At 42.5% G+C, this 16,708-nt stretch overlaps 1 protein-coding gene across 1 annotated transcript in view; it reads right to left on the bottom strand.

Moving 5' to 3' along the window:
* The window catches only part of LOC124253689 (WASH complex subunit 5-like), a 28,877-nt gene extending 12,405 nt beyond the window's left edge, over positions 1-16,472 (bottom strand). Inside the window, 13 exon segments of the mRNA XM_046687503.1 lie at positions 929-1,004; positions 1,224-1,390; positions 2,098-2,210; positions 2,375-2,504; positions 9,474-9,598; positions 10,398-10,575; positions 11,381-11,494; positions 12,061-12,286; positions 12,666-12,788; positions 13,753-13,853; positions 14,585-14,669; positions 15,179-15,285; positions 15,891-16,472. Coding sequence (XP_046543459.1) covers positions 929-1,004; positions 1,224-1,390; positions 2,098-2,210; positions 2,375-2,504; positions 9,474-9,598; positions 10,398-10,575; positions 11,381-11,494; positions 12,061-12,286; positions 12,666-12,788; positions 13,753-13,853; positions 14,585-14,669; positions 15,179-15,285; positions 15,891-16,115 — 1,770 coding nt within the window. The 5' untranslated portion in view covers positions 16,116-16,472.
* Between the last annotated feature and the right edge of the window lie 236 nt (positions 16,473-16,708).

Below are 16,708 nucleotides of genomic sequence, written 5' to 3'. Positions count from 1 at the left end.
TATTTACATCATCAGTAGATGTCCACCCTGTAATATGAGCTCCATATAGAAGAAAATATAGTGAATGGATGCTCAGAGCCAACAAGAATCCATTCCACTGTGGGTCTGCCCAAACCAAGAAATCTGAAGCAACCAGATTCACTCACAAAGCAATGGCCCCGCCTTCTTTGGGGACAGCAAAGCCAATACACACTGTGATTATTATCATGGGGAGCAACTATGAATAGAGTATACCATGATATCTCATTGAAGTTACTGCTTGAGTCTATCAAAGAGACACATCACAACTCCGTGTTGACAGACAAGGATGTGACCTTCTACACAACAGGGATATTTAACCTGGACAAGAGATGGAACAAGTATACTGAATTCCAACGGCCAATATTAAAACGTAACTAAAGCTCACAACAGTATTGCATATGCTGGACTCCAAATGTTTCGGGAACTGAAGAAACCTGAATATGGTCTATTATGAGGAAGACGACATCATTTCACCTGATGACAGAGTAAGTGAGTGAGTGAGTTTAGTTTTACACCGCACTCAGCAATATTCCAGCTATATGGTGGCGGTCTGTAAATAATCGAGTCTGGACCAGACAATCCAGTGATCAACAGCATGATCATCGATCTGCGCAATTGGGAACCGATGACAACCAAGTCAGCGAGCCTGACCACCCGATCACGTTAGTCGCCTCTTACGACAAGCATAGTCGCCTTTTGTGGCAATTATGGGTTGCTGAAGACCTATTCTACCCCGGATCTTCACGGGTCGATGACGGAGTAAGAATATGTAATTTCCTCATAATAAAGAAGTTGACATCCATTCATTTCCCCCACTTTATGTGTATTATTTCTAAATGCTGCTCAACGACTGAATATGTTTTGTCTGTAACCATCCTGTGTTCCTAGTTTGATCTGGGTGAGTTACCTTGAGGAATGTGGCTCTGAGTTTGATGACAAGGGAGGGGTCCTTCTTGATTCCCTCCTGCATGTAGCCAGTGTAGCTGCAACAGTGAGGGGTGGTTAGCTGTGTTGGCTGCACACATGTAGACGCTCACCCATAGTGGACATTATCTTATTTGGATTTTTTGTTAAAACAATTTGTTCCTGAAATGATATGTTTTATGTTGTGTTATATTCGAACTGGTCAACCAGGAGTATCAATGAATGAATATCCTTTCAAGATGATTGGAATCGATTGGACTGCCCTATTTCGGTGATACCTGTCGATGATGTTCCAAGCGTAGGAGAGGTCCGCAACAATGCCGATGTTGATGAGGACTTCCTCCTTGATGTTTATGGTGCGGATCATGTGGTGGAGGTACTTGCGGGTGTCGGCAAGGAACTGCCTCACCTGAAGGTTGCTCTCAAGCTGGTGGAACTCTTGAACCTGAAAGATCAATCACATCATTTCTGTCTGTGTCATAAACTTCCGGTCTGTTAGCCTTGCTGAAAGGCAGTTGATTTTAGACTCATTGTCTGGACTACAGTCTATGAATGGCAAAATAGTCAAAATTGGGAATAGTCTGTTTAAGAGAGTAGCATGTTGTTATGTGTACAAGTTGATATTACAATGATAGAAGGAACAGCATAAACATGCTGTGCAATACAGTGGTACAGAATGCCAGCATAAAAGGGGTTGTCTCATGATACGTTAGTTGCACTTGGACTTTCTCATGTCGCAGTCTTTATCACTGGAATTCCATTCTTCTGACTAGTTCAGAAGAGCTTTCACTAGATGCTGGCCTTGGACTGCTGCCACATAATGCCAGCTAGATTTGATGCAGAGTCATGGAAGTGTTTTGGGTGTGGCTGAATGTTGATTTTTGACAGTCAATAATATTCCAGGCTGACTTTTATCTGAGTAATTATGACGACAAGCCTACAGTACCACAATATTTCCTCTAAGTGAATCAAAGTGATTAGATGGTAAGTCAGCAATATTCCAGCCACATCATGATGGCCTGTAATCATGTTACAGCCAGGCAAACCAGGGGATGATATTATGAGCAGTGTCCCATGTTGCCATGACGACCCAAAACTCGACATGCATAGCTCCTTCTCCTTGCTACTATGATGTAAACTGAGAAACAATACCTCCTCCATGGCCTGAATAAGCTGGACGATCTTCCGTCCAGCAGACGTAGAGTCCTCATAGTTCAGTGACATTATCTGTTTCGACATTTCCGTAAACCAGGCCTGGAGGTTATCTGGAAAAACAAGGAAAAACATGCAAGTGAAAACAGTAATATCTTTGTCCATATGGGTAGAATGATCATCATTCATGTTGTCAGAAATTAGTTACATCACATGATCTGAACAATGGGGTACACAAAGGATCATGCAATCATGCAATAATGACTGGGTATCTCACCATTTCTCTCCACCCTAGTGAGGGGTTTGGTGCCAGAGAAGACCTCGCTCAACTCCTGCATGCGTTCGTGGCCTTCCTTCTTGTAAGCCTCCCACTTGGTCTGTTTGTCCAGCAGCATCTGCTTGAACATCTGCAAGGCACATATTCTGTGTTGAACAAGCCCTGTCCCCTCACTCATTCATGAGTGAGGTTGGCTTAATGCTATTACAAACAGTATTTCAGTTAAATCAAATTGTTAAATTTCACAAATAGAGTTGATGCTGACAAGCTGATGACCATATCACATGTGAATTTTGGATTTGAAACCATGATCATAGATTGTTGCACAAATATGTGAGGCAGCTGTATGGAACAACGTGCAGCAGTTCAGACCCTCGGGCACGGGTGTCCGCAAGTCAAGGCATCACATACTAGGATTGCCCATTATTTATCCATCAAGAAATCTATCTATGGGTATGGTCATCAAGTCAGTAGGCTCGTTTGCTCAGATTTCAGGGCACCTGTAAATATGTAATTTTTAGAGTAAAATTGATATTTTATACTTATCCTGACTCATGCTCTTTTGCTTGTCTTCTTCTTCTTGCGAACATAGTGGAACACTTGTATCTCCTTATTTGAAGCTCCCTTCAAAATAAAATCACTAATTGGTACTCACCACGAGTTGCTCCCCTTTGTTTCCCCTGGCGGGAAAGGTGTCGCCACCCTCTGGCCATGTGCTCCACTCTCTCCTGATTTAGCGAGCCCAACACTTGAACTTACAGGGAAATCCAAAGTGTTATGTGGGGAGGATGGGAAGGCTAACCTCATGAGTCAGGATAAGTATAAAATATCAATTTTACTCTAAAAATTACATATTTTTCCTTATCCTGACTCATGCTCTTTTGCTTGTAGCATCCTACGGAACGGAGGTGGGTAACAGAATACTTTGGATTTATAATTAGTGATTTTGTATAGATATACTGTAATATCTCCCCACGGGAACTTCATGAAGGCTTAGATTTAGGATGTTTCCTGAATAAAGAAAACCATAGGTTATATAAAGCCATTAAAGGGGAATTACATTATGAATATATTGAACAATACATATAAATTATATATATATATATAGGTGACTCTGATAGAGGCACTGAAATTGACTATACCAAAGTATATGCTTAAGGTTGAATACTTAAGCTGAACATATATACATAGCCCTAAAACTCCGTGAGAGTTATAAGCTAGATGAGTATGTATAAAATACATATTAATCTTGTGAGGATAATATTTTAACGCCTCACGAGGGACTGTCAGTTGCTGAGCGAGGACCAGTGGTCCGAAATGGTGAATGCCAGAGACATCTTCTGTAGTGATGTCTCTCAGGTAGTGATTAGCAAATACCATGTTAGATTTCCAATAGCATCCTTCCATAATCGTGTTCAAGGAACAGTTACCGTAGGAGAGGGTAGAGGCCAGTGCCCTGATCTCATGTGGATTTGATGCTGTTGGTGGGTCCAAGCCTGCTGCCTTGTAGGCACGGAGAATGACAGTCCTTATCCAAATAGATATTGTGGTCCGTGACACTTCTGTTTGATTCGTAGGCTTATAAGGGGATGAATAAACGTTTGAGAAATCTTCTCCTTGTTTTGGATCGTCAGAATAAACTTTGAGCTCTTACCGACACAGTGATAGGTCTTGTGTATCTTGTGATCCGAGAATAGAGGATAGCCGGGATGTGGAATAATCTGTCTGGTTGACCTGGCAGTTGATTTTTTTGCATGAAATCCCATCTTAATCCGAGGAGGTGCTGTGTTATGATTGTCATCAAACTGTATCCTCTCGTAATCCAGAGCTGAATTTCAGACATTCTTGCTGCTGTGGCTAGCGATAGCAGAAACAGTGTTTTCTGTGAGAGAAATTCAAAGTTTGTCGATTCCAAAGGTTCATAGACCTCACTCGTGAGGTGTTGTAACACTACATTCAGATCCCAAGCTTGGCGTGGAACTTCCGCTTTGGTCCTCCAATCGAAAGCTCGTGAGTAAGGCCAGTAACTCTGGAGATCTTGTCAATTTGACACCCGCTCTCATGGTGATTACAGAACTAAAGCGCTGCAAGATATGTTGATATCGTTGAACCTTTTAAATGTTTGTTTTGGCGTGAGGTAACACAAATAGTCTGCCACTTGAGGTTGTGAAGCCTCTCTTGCTGTAAACCCTTTCTTTGTTGCATAATTTTCAAACTGTGCCACTTGTCGCCGCACAAGTTACGAAGTTGAGTAACGAAGGCAAGCGTTGACTGCTTTTGCCGCCTGGCAGAATATCCTCTCTTGTTTAAACACATTTGTATACAGTCCATATGCGTAGTTGGAACATTGCTGGGTTTCCGCACTTGTTTGGTGTGAGGATGAATTAACAGGTTTGCGCGCTTTGGGTAGCTCCAGTGTTGGTTGACCGATTTCTTGAATTAGTATGGGAAACCACGCTCTGGCCGGCCAGTAGGGCCACCAAAGTGAGTTGTAGGCTCTGTGTTTGTCTGATTTTCTGTAATACTTGAGGTATTATTGCTGGCGGCGGAAACGCTGCACGCATTGAGGCCTTCCCATGATAGACTTAGAGCCGCCCGCTGCCCAAGCTTGGGGTCTGGGACTGGTGACACTAATGTCGGTAGCTGATTGTTGAATCGCTGCGGCTTAATAGGTCTATTAGCGGGCCCTAATTGCTTGATTATCTGTGCAAAATTTCCCTGTTGATCATCCACTCTGTCGGTGATGGTAGATGAGGCCGAGAGAGAGCGCCTGCTAGTATATTTCTGGCTCCAGGAATGTGCACTGCTCTGACATGTAGATTTAGATCTTGTATTAAATCGAACAGTTGAAAGCTTAGGTTCAAAAGGTTCATCGATCTCGTTGAGCCTTGCTTGTTTATGTAGAACGCCACTGTCGAATTGTCTGTATGGATCATTAGGCCGCATTTTGTAGAAATGTGCTCCAATGTAGAATGGCGCTGATTACAGCTTTCATTTCTAGACTGTTTATATGGAGTTTGCATTCTTGCTGATTCCATAATCCTGATATCGTGTGGTTGGTGAGATGAGCTCCCCAACCTTGGAGTGACGCGATCTACATACAGATGGGTTTTGTATTCCTGCTCTGCTAAACAAATCCCTTCGCAGACATTCGATTTCTTGGTCCACCATAGTAGATGCGGTCTGAGATGTTTCGGTAGACTGAATGGTTGTACATCGCTGAGATGTGCGTTGATGAGGACCTGTAGGGGATGTAACTGTAATCTGCCTGTGACAGTCATGTCTTGGGCTGATGTGAGAAGACCTAGTAGGCTCTGCCATTGTCGCGAGTGGTAACGGAGAGAGTAGAGCTGGTGGAATGGACTGCTGTATCTTGAGCCAACGGTCTTCTGGTACCATAATACGGTTGCGATTTGTGATGAATCGAATACCTAGGAACTGCAGGTCTTGGCGATGGTACTAGGTCCGACTTATGTAAGTTTACTAACCAACCTAGTTGTGTTAGTAGCTTTATGATGTAATTTAACTGTAGTTTGAGACGCAGTGGATCTTGATCTACTTGTATCCCGTCGTCGAGGTAAAACGCACTGCGTAGCTCCCTTGACGATGTAGAAATTTGATAATCGGTTTCGCTATCCTTGTGAATAGCCAGGGGCTGATGATATTCAATGGGAGTACTTTCCACTGGTAATGTAGCCCTTCTAGAGTAAATCGTAGGTATTTCCTGGAATCGGGATGAATGGGGGATGCAGGTAGGCATCCTGTAGATCTATGCTGCCCATGTAGTCCATAGGACTAATCATCTGGCGTAACTGAGGTAAATGTATCATGCTAAACTTCGGTGGTTTTTATGAGATAGTTCTTGCTGAAAAAGCTCATGTTGTAGATGAGTCTGTATTTCTCCGTGGAGCTTTTCTTGGGAACTAGGAAAACTGGGGAGTAGAAACCTAGTTCGACGCTTGCTTGATCTATTACTTCTAAGGCCTGTTTGGATAGGAGTGATGAAACAGCCCTCTTATCTTTGGTAGTTGTTGCGCTTGTAAATCGAACTTGGGGGTTTGATTGTCAGCGGAGGCTTGGCCTGTAGAGGGATAACCGAAAACCGTGTTGAAGAATGTTGGAGACGAAGGGTCTTGCAATATTCCCCAGTTTTCCCAGTGTAGTTGGAGGCGTCCACCCACTTGAGCTGGCTGTACTGGAACGGCTGGGGTGGAAGACTCCAGTCGCTTCAACCTGTGTTTCAGCGTCTATAATTGCGGGAACCTCTGGGTGTCCTGCCTCTTCCTGATCCTCCTCTATAGTTGCCATATGGGCTTACTTAAAAGTATCTTTACCTCTAGAGCTGGCTATCTTCCTGTCTCTTGCTCTTTGTAGGCCCGTGAACTTAGATCTGCCTGAGTATCTTTGTGAAGTCTGACTAATGAGGCTGGCTAGTGTGTCCATCGATCTAATCATAAGGACTTCCTGGAATCCTTAGAGACTTCCTTGGCGACTTTGTCGATTTCTCCGTCAAAGATGGATGTTGTCGACCACGGGCTGTATAAAGTGGGGCTGTAAAGTTCTCCCCAATTACAGGAGGCGAGGAGGCCTTGACGACGAGCTAAGGTCAGTGCTGCTGAAACAGATGTAAGATGATCCGTTAAAAACTGCTGATCTTTCTTTGCATAAGTAAGGCAGAATAAATCATTCTATCATCTTCCGTCGTGGAATCCCGAATCTAGTAATAAGAGTCTCATTGATCGCCCTAGATCTATTTAACCCAAAGAACATACGCCTCGTCATGGTTTCTATATGAGCCAACTTGCGATCATCCATCTTGTAAATCTTGTTCTTTACATCGCTGATGATCTTATAGTTCTCATCGATGTCCTGGGCCTTGTAGAAGGAGTCCATGTTATGCGTGGAGAACTTTTGGCTTGAAAGTTGGGCAGATGTGGTGTCTGAACTTTCGTAGCTTTCTGGAAAGCTGCATCTAGATTCTGTGGCACTGCCGCAATCGGGTCGATCGGGGTAGAGTGATTGCATCTGGATCATCTTCCTTCATCAAATACGCTCTGCGCTTGTATTGCCACTTTTAGATGGTGATGTGAGATCTAGGTTATTGACCATCCAATACCGTGATCTCTGCATCAGAAAATATGATTCCTCCATCATCCTCAAAACCATCATCATTAACAAATTGTAGATGCTCTTCGACTGCGTGTAGCTGTCTGTATATCTGATGAGGTTTGTGGCGATCTAGTTGACTTGTGCGCCGCTCTATATGTGGAGATCTGACGGTGATCGACCTGGTGATGAACGGCGGAGATCGCCTATGGGATGATCTTCTCGAGACTTGTGAGGTGAATGTTGATAGCTTCGAAGCTCTTCGGCAGTCCCTCGATGTTCTTCTAGATGATGAGGATCTGAATCATATGTCCTTCGCTAATGCCTTCGCCGAAGCTTCATTTGCGTCCGTCCGGGGATCGATGATATGACCTTCGCGAAGGCCTCCGTGATGTCTGATGGTCTGAGTCCATATCTAGAGATGAAATCGAAGATGGTGATGATCTCCTCCGCTTCGCGAAGGCGCTAAGGCTGTACATCTAGGTCCTTCGTCAAGGTGGTGCGGGACTTCCTTCGCTGAAGGTGACATCGCCTTGGCTGCTACGCTGACGGGGTGCCTCTGGGGTGCTGTTCACGTTGGAGCCTTCGCGAAGGCTCGGACTGCTTGCGCAGTTTGTAGTGGTCCTCCATGATGTTCATAATCTGCCGCATCATGTCTTCTGGGATGATCTGTAGACGAAGTCGCCGGGCGCCTTTCTGCGCATGGGGTTCACATCAATGACGCCTGACGCCGGTGTAGAGGCATCAGGCTGCATGGTGATCTCTGCAGAAGTCACAGTCGCTGACACCGGTCGCTTCTTCTGCCGTAAGTCGGGATGATTATCGGCTGATCATCGAGAGGCCCAATTCTGCTGCTGGAACGATCTCGCTGAGAAAGTTCTTGCTGTCTTCGTGAGATTTCCCTTTGGAAGTCTGCGCTGCCCTGGGTGTCCTCAATCTGCGCGCTGAGACGACGATGAGGCCCTCTTAGACTTGGTCTGCAATGACGGGATGTCTGGGGAGGCCGGTCGCTTTCGAGGTAACGGACTGCGCCCCACGCCTCTACCGAAGGGGTCTCTAGCAGAACACCAGACGGGAGAGGGTCGATCGCTAGCAGCTGACTGGATGGAATATCTGGACTCTCTGCCATGTTTTGCCCTTGTTTGCGTGATCTATCTGCAGCACGCCTTAAGACTAAAGATGATATTTATTAAATGCAGAATGAGATAAATTAATGCAGTAACTGCAACGTGAATTAAAACGACACGGCGAGAACAACTAGGGCATATTACATGTGGATCGGAGGCAGAAAAACGTAATCTACAAATCGCACAGATTTTCATCAACGAAAGTTAGCTGAACAATCACTAATACACGGAATAAACAGTAGAAATAACGATAATTAATCAATACAAATAGTAAAGGATACTAGCTATACCTCTATAGTAACCTATGAGAGGTAAAAACTAAGAGATTATCAAAGGATATGGTGTGTAAGGAGACACGAGGCGCTCTCACATCCTGCTCACTGGGCGAAGAAGGAGAGAGTGAAGCACATGGCCAGAGGGTGGCGACACCTTTCCCGCCAGGGGAAACAAAGGGGAGCAACTCGTGGTGAGTACCAATTAGTGATTTTATTTTGAAGGGAGCTTCAAATAAGGAGATACAAGTGTTCCACTATGTTCGCAAGAAGAAGAAGACAAGCAAAAGAGCATGAGTCAGGATAAGGAAAAATAATAAAATCCGACAAACCAGGGCCCTATTCCACAAAACAATCGTAGCGGTGAGACGATCCAATACTTTAACACAGACTTACGACTGTTGTAGCGCTTTGAGGAACGGGGCCCTAAACTTCATAATATGAGTAACAATCCTTAATCTCTGGATATTATTTGATTAACCAATCTACCAAGCCTTACTCACTGGTCTGTTAAGTTGCTCTTACAGCAAGCACATTCTGGTCAATTCTAACTTGACATGTTGGCTATTACATAATCTACACAGAAGATATTACCTCTTTCAGCTTGAACTCAAACTGTCCTGTACTGAGCAAAAGCTGAAACACACCGAGCGGGTTGTACCGGGAATCGCTGAGCACCTGCTCCCGTATCTGCTTGCATCGCTTGTTGGCCTCCGCAGCTGCATCAGGAACAACACAACTCAGGCCCACCTCATCAGTACTGTACCATCTTAGTTATCAGGATGTTGCTTTGTATCTCATGTAAGTCAAATTACGTTGAAGAGGAATTTCACTTTCTTTAAAATGTCCAGTGTTGCAGTTTAACAAAGTTGTGAATGGGTTGCAACAATAGTTAACAGCAATTAATTATGAGAAAATTGCGTAAATTTATTACATCTTTGATATAATTAGAGTAAGCTTCCAGATAGGAGTTAATTCTGTTTTGCAAAGAACATACTAAATAGTTAGTACAGTTGTACAAAGATACATTTCTAAAATATTTTTTATGAAGAAAAAAGTACATTTATGTAAGTGGCCTAAGGCTTTCCACTGAATAATATTATTGATTGCTTGATGAAGTCGAGAGTCAGTGAATATGGTTTATGCATCGATTAACAATACTTAAGCTGGACAATGGAGTTGGATAAATAAAATGGGCTTCTAAGTTGTACACATGCAGGGAACATGTTTTATGATGTGTTTGTGTATTCGCTTGTGGTTTAACTCTGCGCTAGGAATATTCAGGCCATATGACTGCAGTTTGTAAAGCAGTGAGTAAAGTCAGTGAGCCTGACACCTGATGCTGTTACGACATGTATGGGTTGCTGAAGACCAATTCTAACCTGGATTCCCCATGGGGTTTAACATGCATTATGACAGATTGAAATCGGGAACTGAACATCAGATGAAACAGGTAAAGTACACAAATCTGAATCCGTTGGTCCTGCACTTCCTCCAGGCAACTGTTAATGGACTTACATGGTGGCAGTGCAGCTGTATGTAGCATCAGCCAGCGGAGTGTGACGTTACACTCGCGGATGGCGTTCATCAGTTTGGGGATGCTGTCCAGCACGAACTCCTCCACCAGCACCCCCTCCTTCAGGTACTTCTCCAGCACCGGGTGCAGGCGCTCCAGCTTCAGGGAGTACTTTGCAGCCTGTAACCATGGTAACATTGAGGATACTCAAACAAAACATCTACTTTGTTGTAGCAGGGACATGGTGAACATGTAGAGAGTGAGTGAGTGAGTGAGTGAGTGAGTGAGTGAGTGAGTGAGTGAGTGAGTGAGTGAGTGAGTGAGTGAGTGAGTGAGTGAGTGAGTGAGTGAGTGAGTGAGTGAGTTTCACATCACTCTTGACAGTATTCCAGTGACATCACTGTTGGCATAATTTAGGAAAAAAGCCTGAAAGGAAGCAGGTCTCAGACATAAGCCACTTTGGTGAACCCCTATGGTGCTAGATATCTTATATAGGAGAAGAGTCTTTAGTTCAGTGCTGACAAATGGGCAAATGGACAAAGACCAATGCCACAAGCTAACACTGAAATGGTCAATGGCAAGGGTATCCCTGGTAAATTCATCCCTCACTGTCAGCCGATCAAATTGATGCAGTTCAATTAAAAAACTGCATGATAGAAATAAGCTTTGTTGTTCATTTTTTTATATTACAGCACTGAAAATGTTCTCTAAAGTGGTACAAATTTAAAAACGACATTGACCTTTTATCTCTTGATAAATAGTGAACCTCACACTTTTGTCTATTATTATCAAATATATCAATAAAAGTTTAAACTCTCAGACTTGCCGAGGATTTTTCAAGTTTTATTGCCAAGCATTGGTAGATCTGATATCAAAAGGCTTGAAATGAGATTCTACTTATAATCCACAATCATTGGTAAAACATTTTCAGTCCATAAAGATCCATCATTTTCACAGATTTTCTCTCTCTGTTTAGCTGGCCTACCTGTTCCTTGATGTTCCCTGTATCCAGAGTGTTGTTGAGAGCTGTGCTTGCTGCCTTGTACGGAGCCCATGCATCCATCAAGTTGAAGGTCATCCCCATGTACACGCTTATCACCTGCAACAGACACAGAGTGACACTGTTGAGAGCTGTGTCAGCTGCCACTGGGATTTTAATGAATAAAATATTTTATTCCAGTTCGTGCCTGTGTTCATTCTTTTTCGGTGTTTACCAGTGATTTTCAGCTATATCTCTAAATTAACAGGTCCTTGTGACTGAACCTTTCAATAGTAAACCTTATTTTCAGAACCTAACTTCATGAAAAATCTATTTTCGTGTAGCATGTGACTGAGGAGACTGTAGTCTGTCTCACAGTCCCTGAACCATATTATTTTCCCCAATGCTTAGCCCTCCCTGCAATGCTAAAGCTCTAAATAAAGCAAGTCTAGATTTCCTCAGAATCTCTGGTCTCAATGGGGCTCCTTTTCAATGTAAATGGGTTTATTGGCTACTGTCAAATTTATATGTATTCTGGGACTAAACGTTAGTCTAAGGAGACTGCAGCACGCTGTTATGGCTATTCTAGTTTTCAGTTTTCAATGTTGATGTTTGATTTTCTACTGATATTCAATTTTGTGGTTTGATCACATTAATGATCGCTGTTGTGATGTGACAGTACCTACCCAGTTATCAGGGAAGTGTTTATCGACAATCTCCCTCATTTTGGCCTGCTGGTTGTGGAGTGTGTCGGCCTCAAAGTACAGGATCACGTACAGCATGCTGGCTTGAGTGGCCAGGGCTGTTGAACGGTGCTCCGGCAGGGGGTAGGCCGATATCTGGTTGTACACGTCATCGGACCTCAGCCGACCAATCACCATGTTGATGAAGTTGGAGTTGACAAGGACGCGACTGCAGATGAAACAAGTATCAATAGAATGGTTGCTCTGTTTAGACCTGCTAAAACATTAATGTTTTTGTTGTTACAGAATTCGAAGGAGTAGTGTTGTACTGAAGCACTGTGTAGTGTTGAACTGAAGCACTGTGTAGCATTGTATTGGAGCACTGTGTAGTGTTGTATTGAAGCACTGTGCTGTGTTGTACTGGAGCACTGTGTAGTGTTGTACTGAAGCACTGTGTAGTGTTGTATTGTAGCACTGCACTGTGCTGTGTTGTACTGAAGCACTGTGTAGTGTTGTATTGTAGCACTGTGTAGTGTTGTACTGAAGCACTGTGTAGTGTTGAACTGAAGCACTGTGTAGTGTTGTACAGTAGCATCATTGTAACTCACTTGAAGTAGGACTCTGGGTAGTTGATGGGTCGCTTGGCACCTGGAAGGTTTGAGTAGCCAGTACTCCGAAGCAGCTTACACACATCGTCGATGTTGGAGTCTGCTGCAGCAGCCTTCTGGGCGCTGCAACACAGAAGGAGCTAAAAGTTTACATGTCCATTTAATGTACACTTTCAAGTGTGATATTTGTTTTACCGCTGGTGAATGCCATGCACACATACACTTATAGTTGAAACCTACAATTAGGGTCAACCATACAGCCGTGGCACTTTGTTTTAGGTCTTTAGGAATTTCAGAACATTACGTATCGCCGCAATGCTTTTCATCGCCAATTGCCATGATTATCAAGAATTGAAAGTTTCAATTCACTCTTGTTACCCGTGAAGGTCCGGGTTAGAATATTGGCCTTCAGTAACCCATGCTTGTCGTAAGAGGCGACTAACAGGATCGGGTGGTCAGGCTCGCTGACTTGGTTGACACATGCCATCAGTTCCCAATTGCGCAGATCGATGATCATGCTGTTGATCACTGGACTGTCTGGTTCAGACTTGATTATTTACATACCGCCGCCATAAAGCTGGAATATTGCTGAGTGCGGCGTAAAACTAAACTCACTTAATTCACATATGTAATAAGCAGGTCTTTCACTTAGATTTGATATCTCTGAGTAAAAGATCTGACAAAACTTACATGGGAGATGATGAGATGAGCCCTGAAGAAATTATGATAGCCCCCAAGTAATGAAGGAAGTGTGGGTTCTTAAGCTACACAGAAATCAGCTGTCTAGTATTGTTAAATTACATTTCTTTACCAACTTGGTTTGGAAATGTTGTCTTTGAAAAGGAACAGAAGAGAAAACCACAAATATTACCTCAATAGCATACTTCTTTAAGTCGTAGTTGTGATGGCTCTCATAGGTGTTATGGGTTTAATAGTATGATATATTAAGCATATTATTATTAAGTATATAAAGGTTCCACTTTTTTGAGTCAAGGATATAAAAAAAATCAAGGAGAAATATTTTAGAAAGGTTACATCTAACTGGTTCAAGAACGAATGAATTGACTAACTGTGTGAAATGACTCACCTGTATCTATAGTAGGAGACGAGGATCCTCTCTCTCACCAACCCCTCTACACGGATGTCAATCACCAGCAGCATCACCCCGTACAAGTACAGAGCCTCACACTGAAGAAAAAACATGCATGTTAGCATCACCCTGAACAGAGAATCACATTGGAAAATACACGTGGAGCACAGTGGTATAGTGGTTAGCATGCTGGCCTCTCACGCCAAAGGCCCAAGTTCGAATCCTGGTGGAGACACCAAAATTTGTGACCTGGGTCTCATACTGTGTTGTGTCCTTGGGTAAGGCACTTCGTCCACATTGCACTCAGTCCACCCAGCTGTTTAAAATGGGTACCTGAAAAGCGGAAGTACGGACCTATACGGTCGCACTTAGCGCGCTTAGTAGCAGCTTTGAAAGTACAATTCCGTCAGGGTAATAATGTTATGCCAGAGAACAGCATCGCGTTGGATTCTAGGCGCAAAAATTAGCATTATTATTATTATTATTATTATTATACACAATATAATGTGTATAGTAGCAGTAGTAGCACCATCAAATTCAGAGCCTCACACTGTCAAATAGACATAATGCATAATGGTACCAACTGAAGAATAAACTATATGTATCATAATAAACCCCAGTATAGAACCTCACAAAGGAGACTTCAAAATGTTGAGCATCCTCACATGTACAGAGTCTCACAATGGAAGTGCAAACAATGCAGTAGCATAATCCTTTACAAGTACAGTACATGTGAACACCTCTACCCTCCTTCCTGCTCATTGCATGTATCATTTCACATGGCTAGTCATATTATCATCATCGTGTTCAAATGTTTTCAGCAACTTACCATGAGCTGCTTCCCATCTTCATTAAGCAGGACTGACTCCACGGTCTGTTGGATGTACACCCCTTCCTCCAGATCCTCCAGGTACCTGAAGATAGTATACATACATCAAAGTAACTGAATATATTATACATACTACATCCAGGTACCTGCAGATATTATACACAAGACATCCATTATCTCTAAATATTATTGATTGTACAAGCAGAACAGGTTATGTGCAAATATCTTACATAGGTCTAGGATTTAGTTGGTTTATTGCTTGATTCCACACTAGCAATATTCCAGCAATATTTTTTTTATATGGCAGTGGTCTGTAAATAATTGAGTCTGGGGTAGACAATCCGGTGATCAACAGCATGAGCATCAATCTATGCAAGTGGGATACCATGTCAACCAAGTCAGTGAGCCTGACCACCTGATCCCGTTAGTCGCCTCTTACAACAAGCATGGGTTACTGAAGATCAATTCTTACCCGGATCTTCATGAATCTAGGAACCTGCAGATAATGTTAAAGAATGTTAATGCCACTTTAGAATTATCTGTACTAAATATATTGTTATTAATACTACCTATTATTGTATTGCTTTCACTAACCTGTTTAGATCTGTGACATATTTATGCACACTTGCAAATGCTTGGTAAAACCTGGTAAGAATTTCAATGTGGTTTTCTCTGAACTCTTCATCCAGATCTTGTAATTCCTGAAATGAAGAAAATAGGAAGCTTAAATACAGACTTGTATTTAATTTTCACTTTCCATTTTATATTTAACAGGCAGACAACTTCTAAAGAATATTTCCTCATTAAGTTTAACATGCCTTTTGATGCCAAAACTTCATAGAAATTTAAATGTCAGGTGAAAGGAAGCTAGACAAAATGTTCAATTTACTATTTCCAGTCGTTGTCTAGACATTGTAATTGTGGGTGTATGACAAGTGGCACCAGACAATTGTTTTCATTATTAGTAATATTACTGCCTTTTCTTTTCTACATGAAATTAGGTATAAACATTTGCAGATAAGTCCGGAGCTGTTTCAGTAATTTAGTGCTGTTAATCAAATATGATTCAGGGATGCATTTTCACGGACAAACCAAGTGGGTGACAATATGAGCAACATCCCATGGTGACCAGTTTGATTGACAAGCATTGTCGGAGACTTGACAACCAGAACCTCAAAGTCTAAAGGCTCCTCAGTGTAATAAGACCAGGACCAAAATCAATGAGGGCCAACAATCTCTGTTATTTCTGACGAGTAACAATGAGAAACATACATCCATACTTGAAGCTTATAAGTTGAATACTTACCATTTTAGACTCTATCTTACTATCAAAATATTCGGCATTTCGAAAGTAACTGAAATCTGACAAGATTTCACTGTATTTCGCCTGGTCAAAGCGGTTATCAAGTCTAAAAACAGACGGAATAAAGTCAGCGAGACGCAGGATTTCCGCAATGATGGCGTTTCCTCTAGACGCCAGACGGAGCAGGTTCTGGCCACACTGGTTGTTTTCAGCTAAGAAGTCCGCCATAATTAAGAACTATAATTGTCGAATCCAGACAAGAAATGTTTTGCTTTTTTCACAAATTATGGCACTGTCGAACGAAGAAATTGTCACCGGTAGGTCTCCAGTCCAGTTAATGGTCTGGCCTCAAATTACAACCGCGGTCGTAGCAGACGATCTTGTGAAGGTAGGAAGTGGTCGGGGAATCTCCCCAACCGACACGAGGTGAATTCAGAATTCACTTGATTATGCTAAACAGTTACATTTAATCCTCGAGATATTCAAAGGCACGAACGAAGCACCAAATGTCATCACAACATCAATTTTGCATCAAAGTTTGTTTACATCACCGCCTCCTAAATTCAGAATCACATGAATCGCTGCAGCGCCAGCTACTTCCGTGAAGGATGCGGATTTAGAGTTACCCCCCTTGTATTACGCTTTACAGAAAATTTAAAAAAACGTCATATTTTTTGTTTCTCATACCGATAATTGAAACTGGCTTCACTTGTTGTGACACTGATAACTTTTATAACAATCAAAACGTTTAATTTCTAAATATCGCACCCAACATTACAACCAGTTCTCATTCAGTATATTGTCTCTGTTCAGTATAAATA

Source organism: Haliotis rubra, unplaced genomic scaffold, assembly GCF_003918875.1.
Source record: "Haliotis rubra isolate DU_JTF1 unplaced genomic scaffold, ASM391887v1 Scf55, whole genome shotgun sequence".
Taxonomy (NCBI): Eukaryota; Metazoa; Mollusca; class Gastropoda; order Lepetellida; family Haliotidae; genus Haliotis; species Haliotis rubra.
This window is presented reverse-complemented; position numbering and strand designations above follow the sequence as displayed.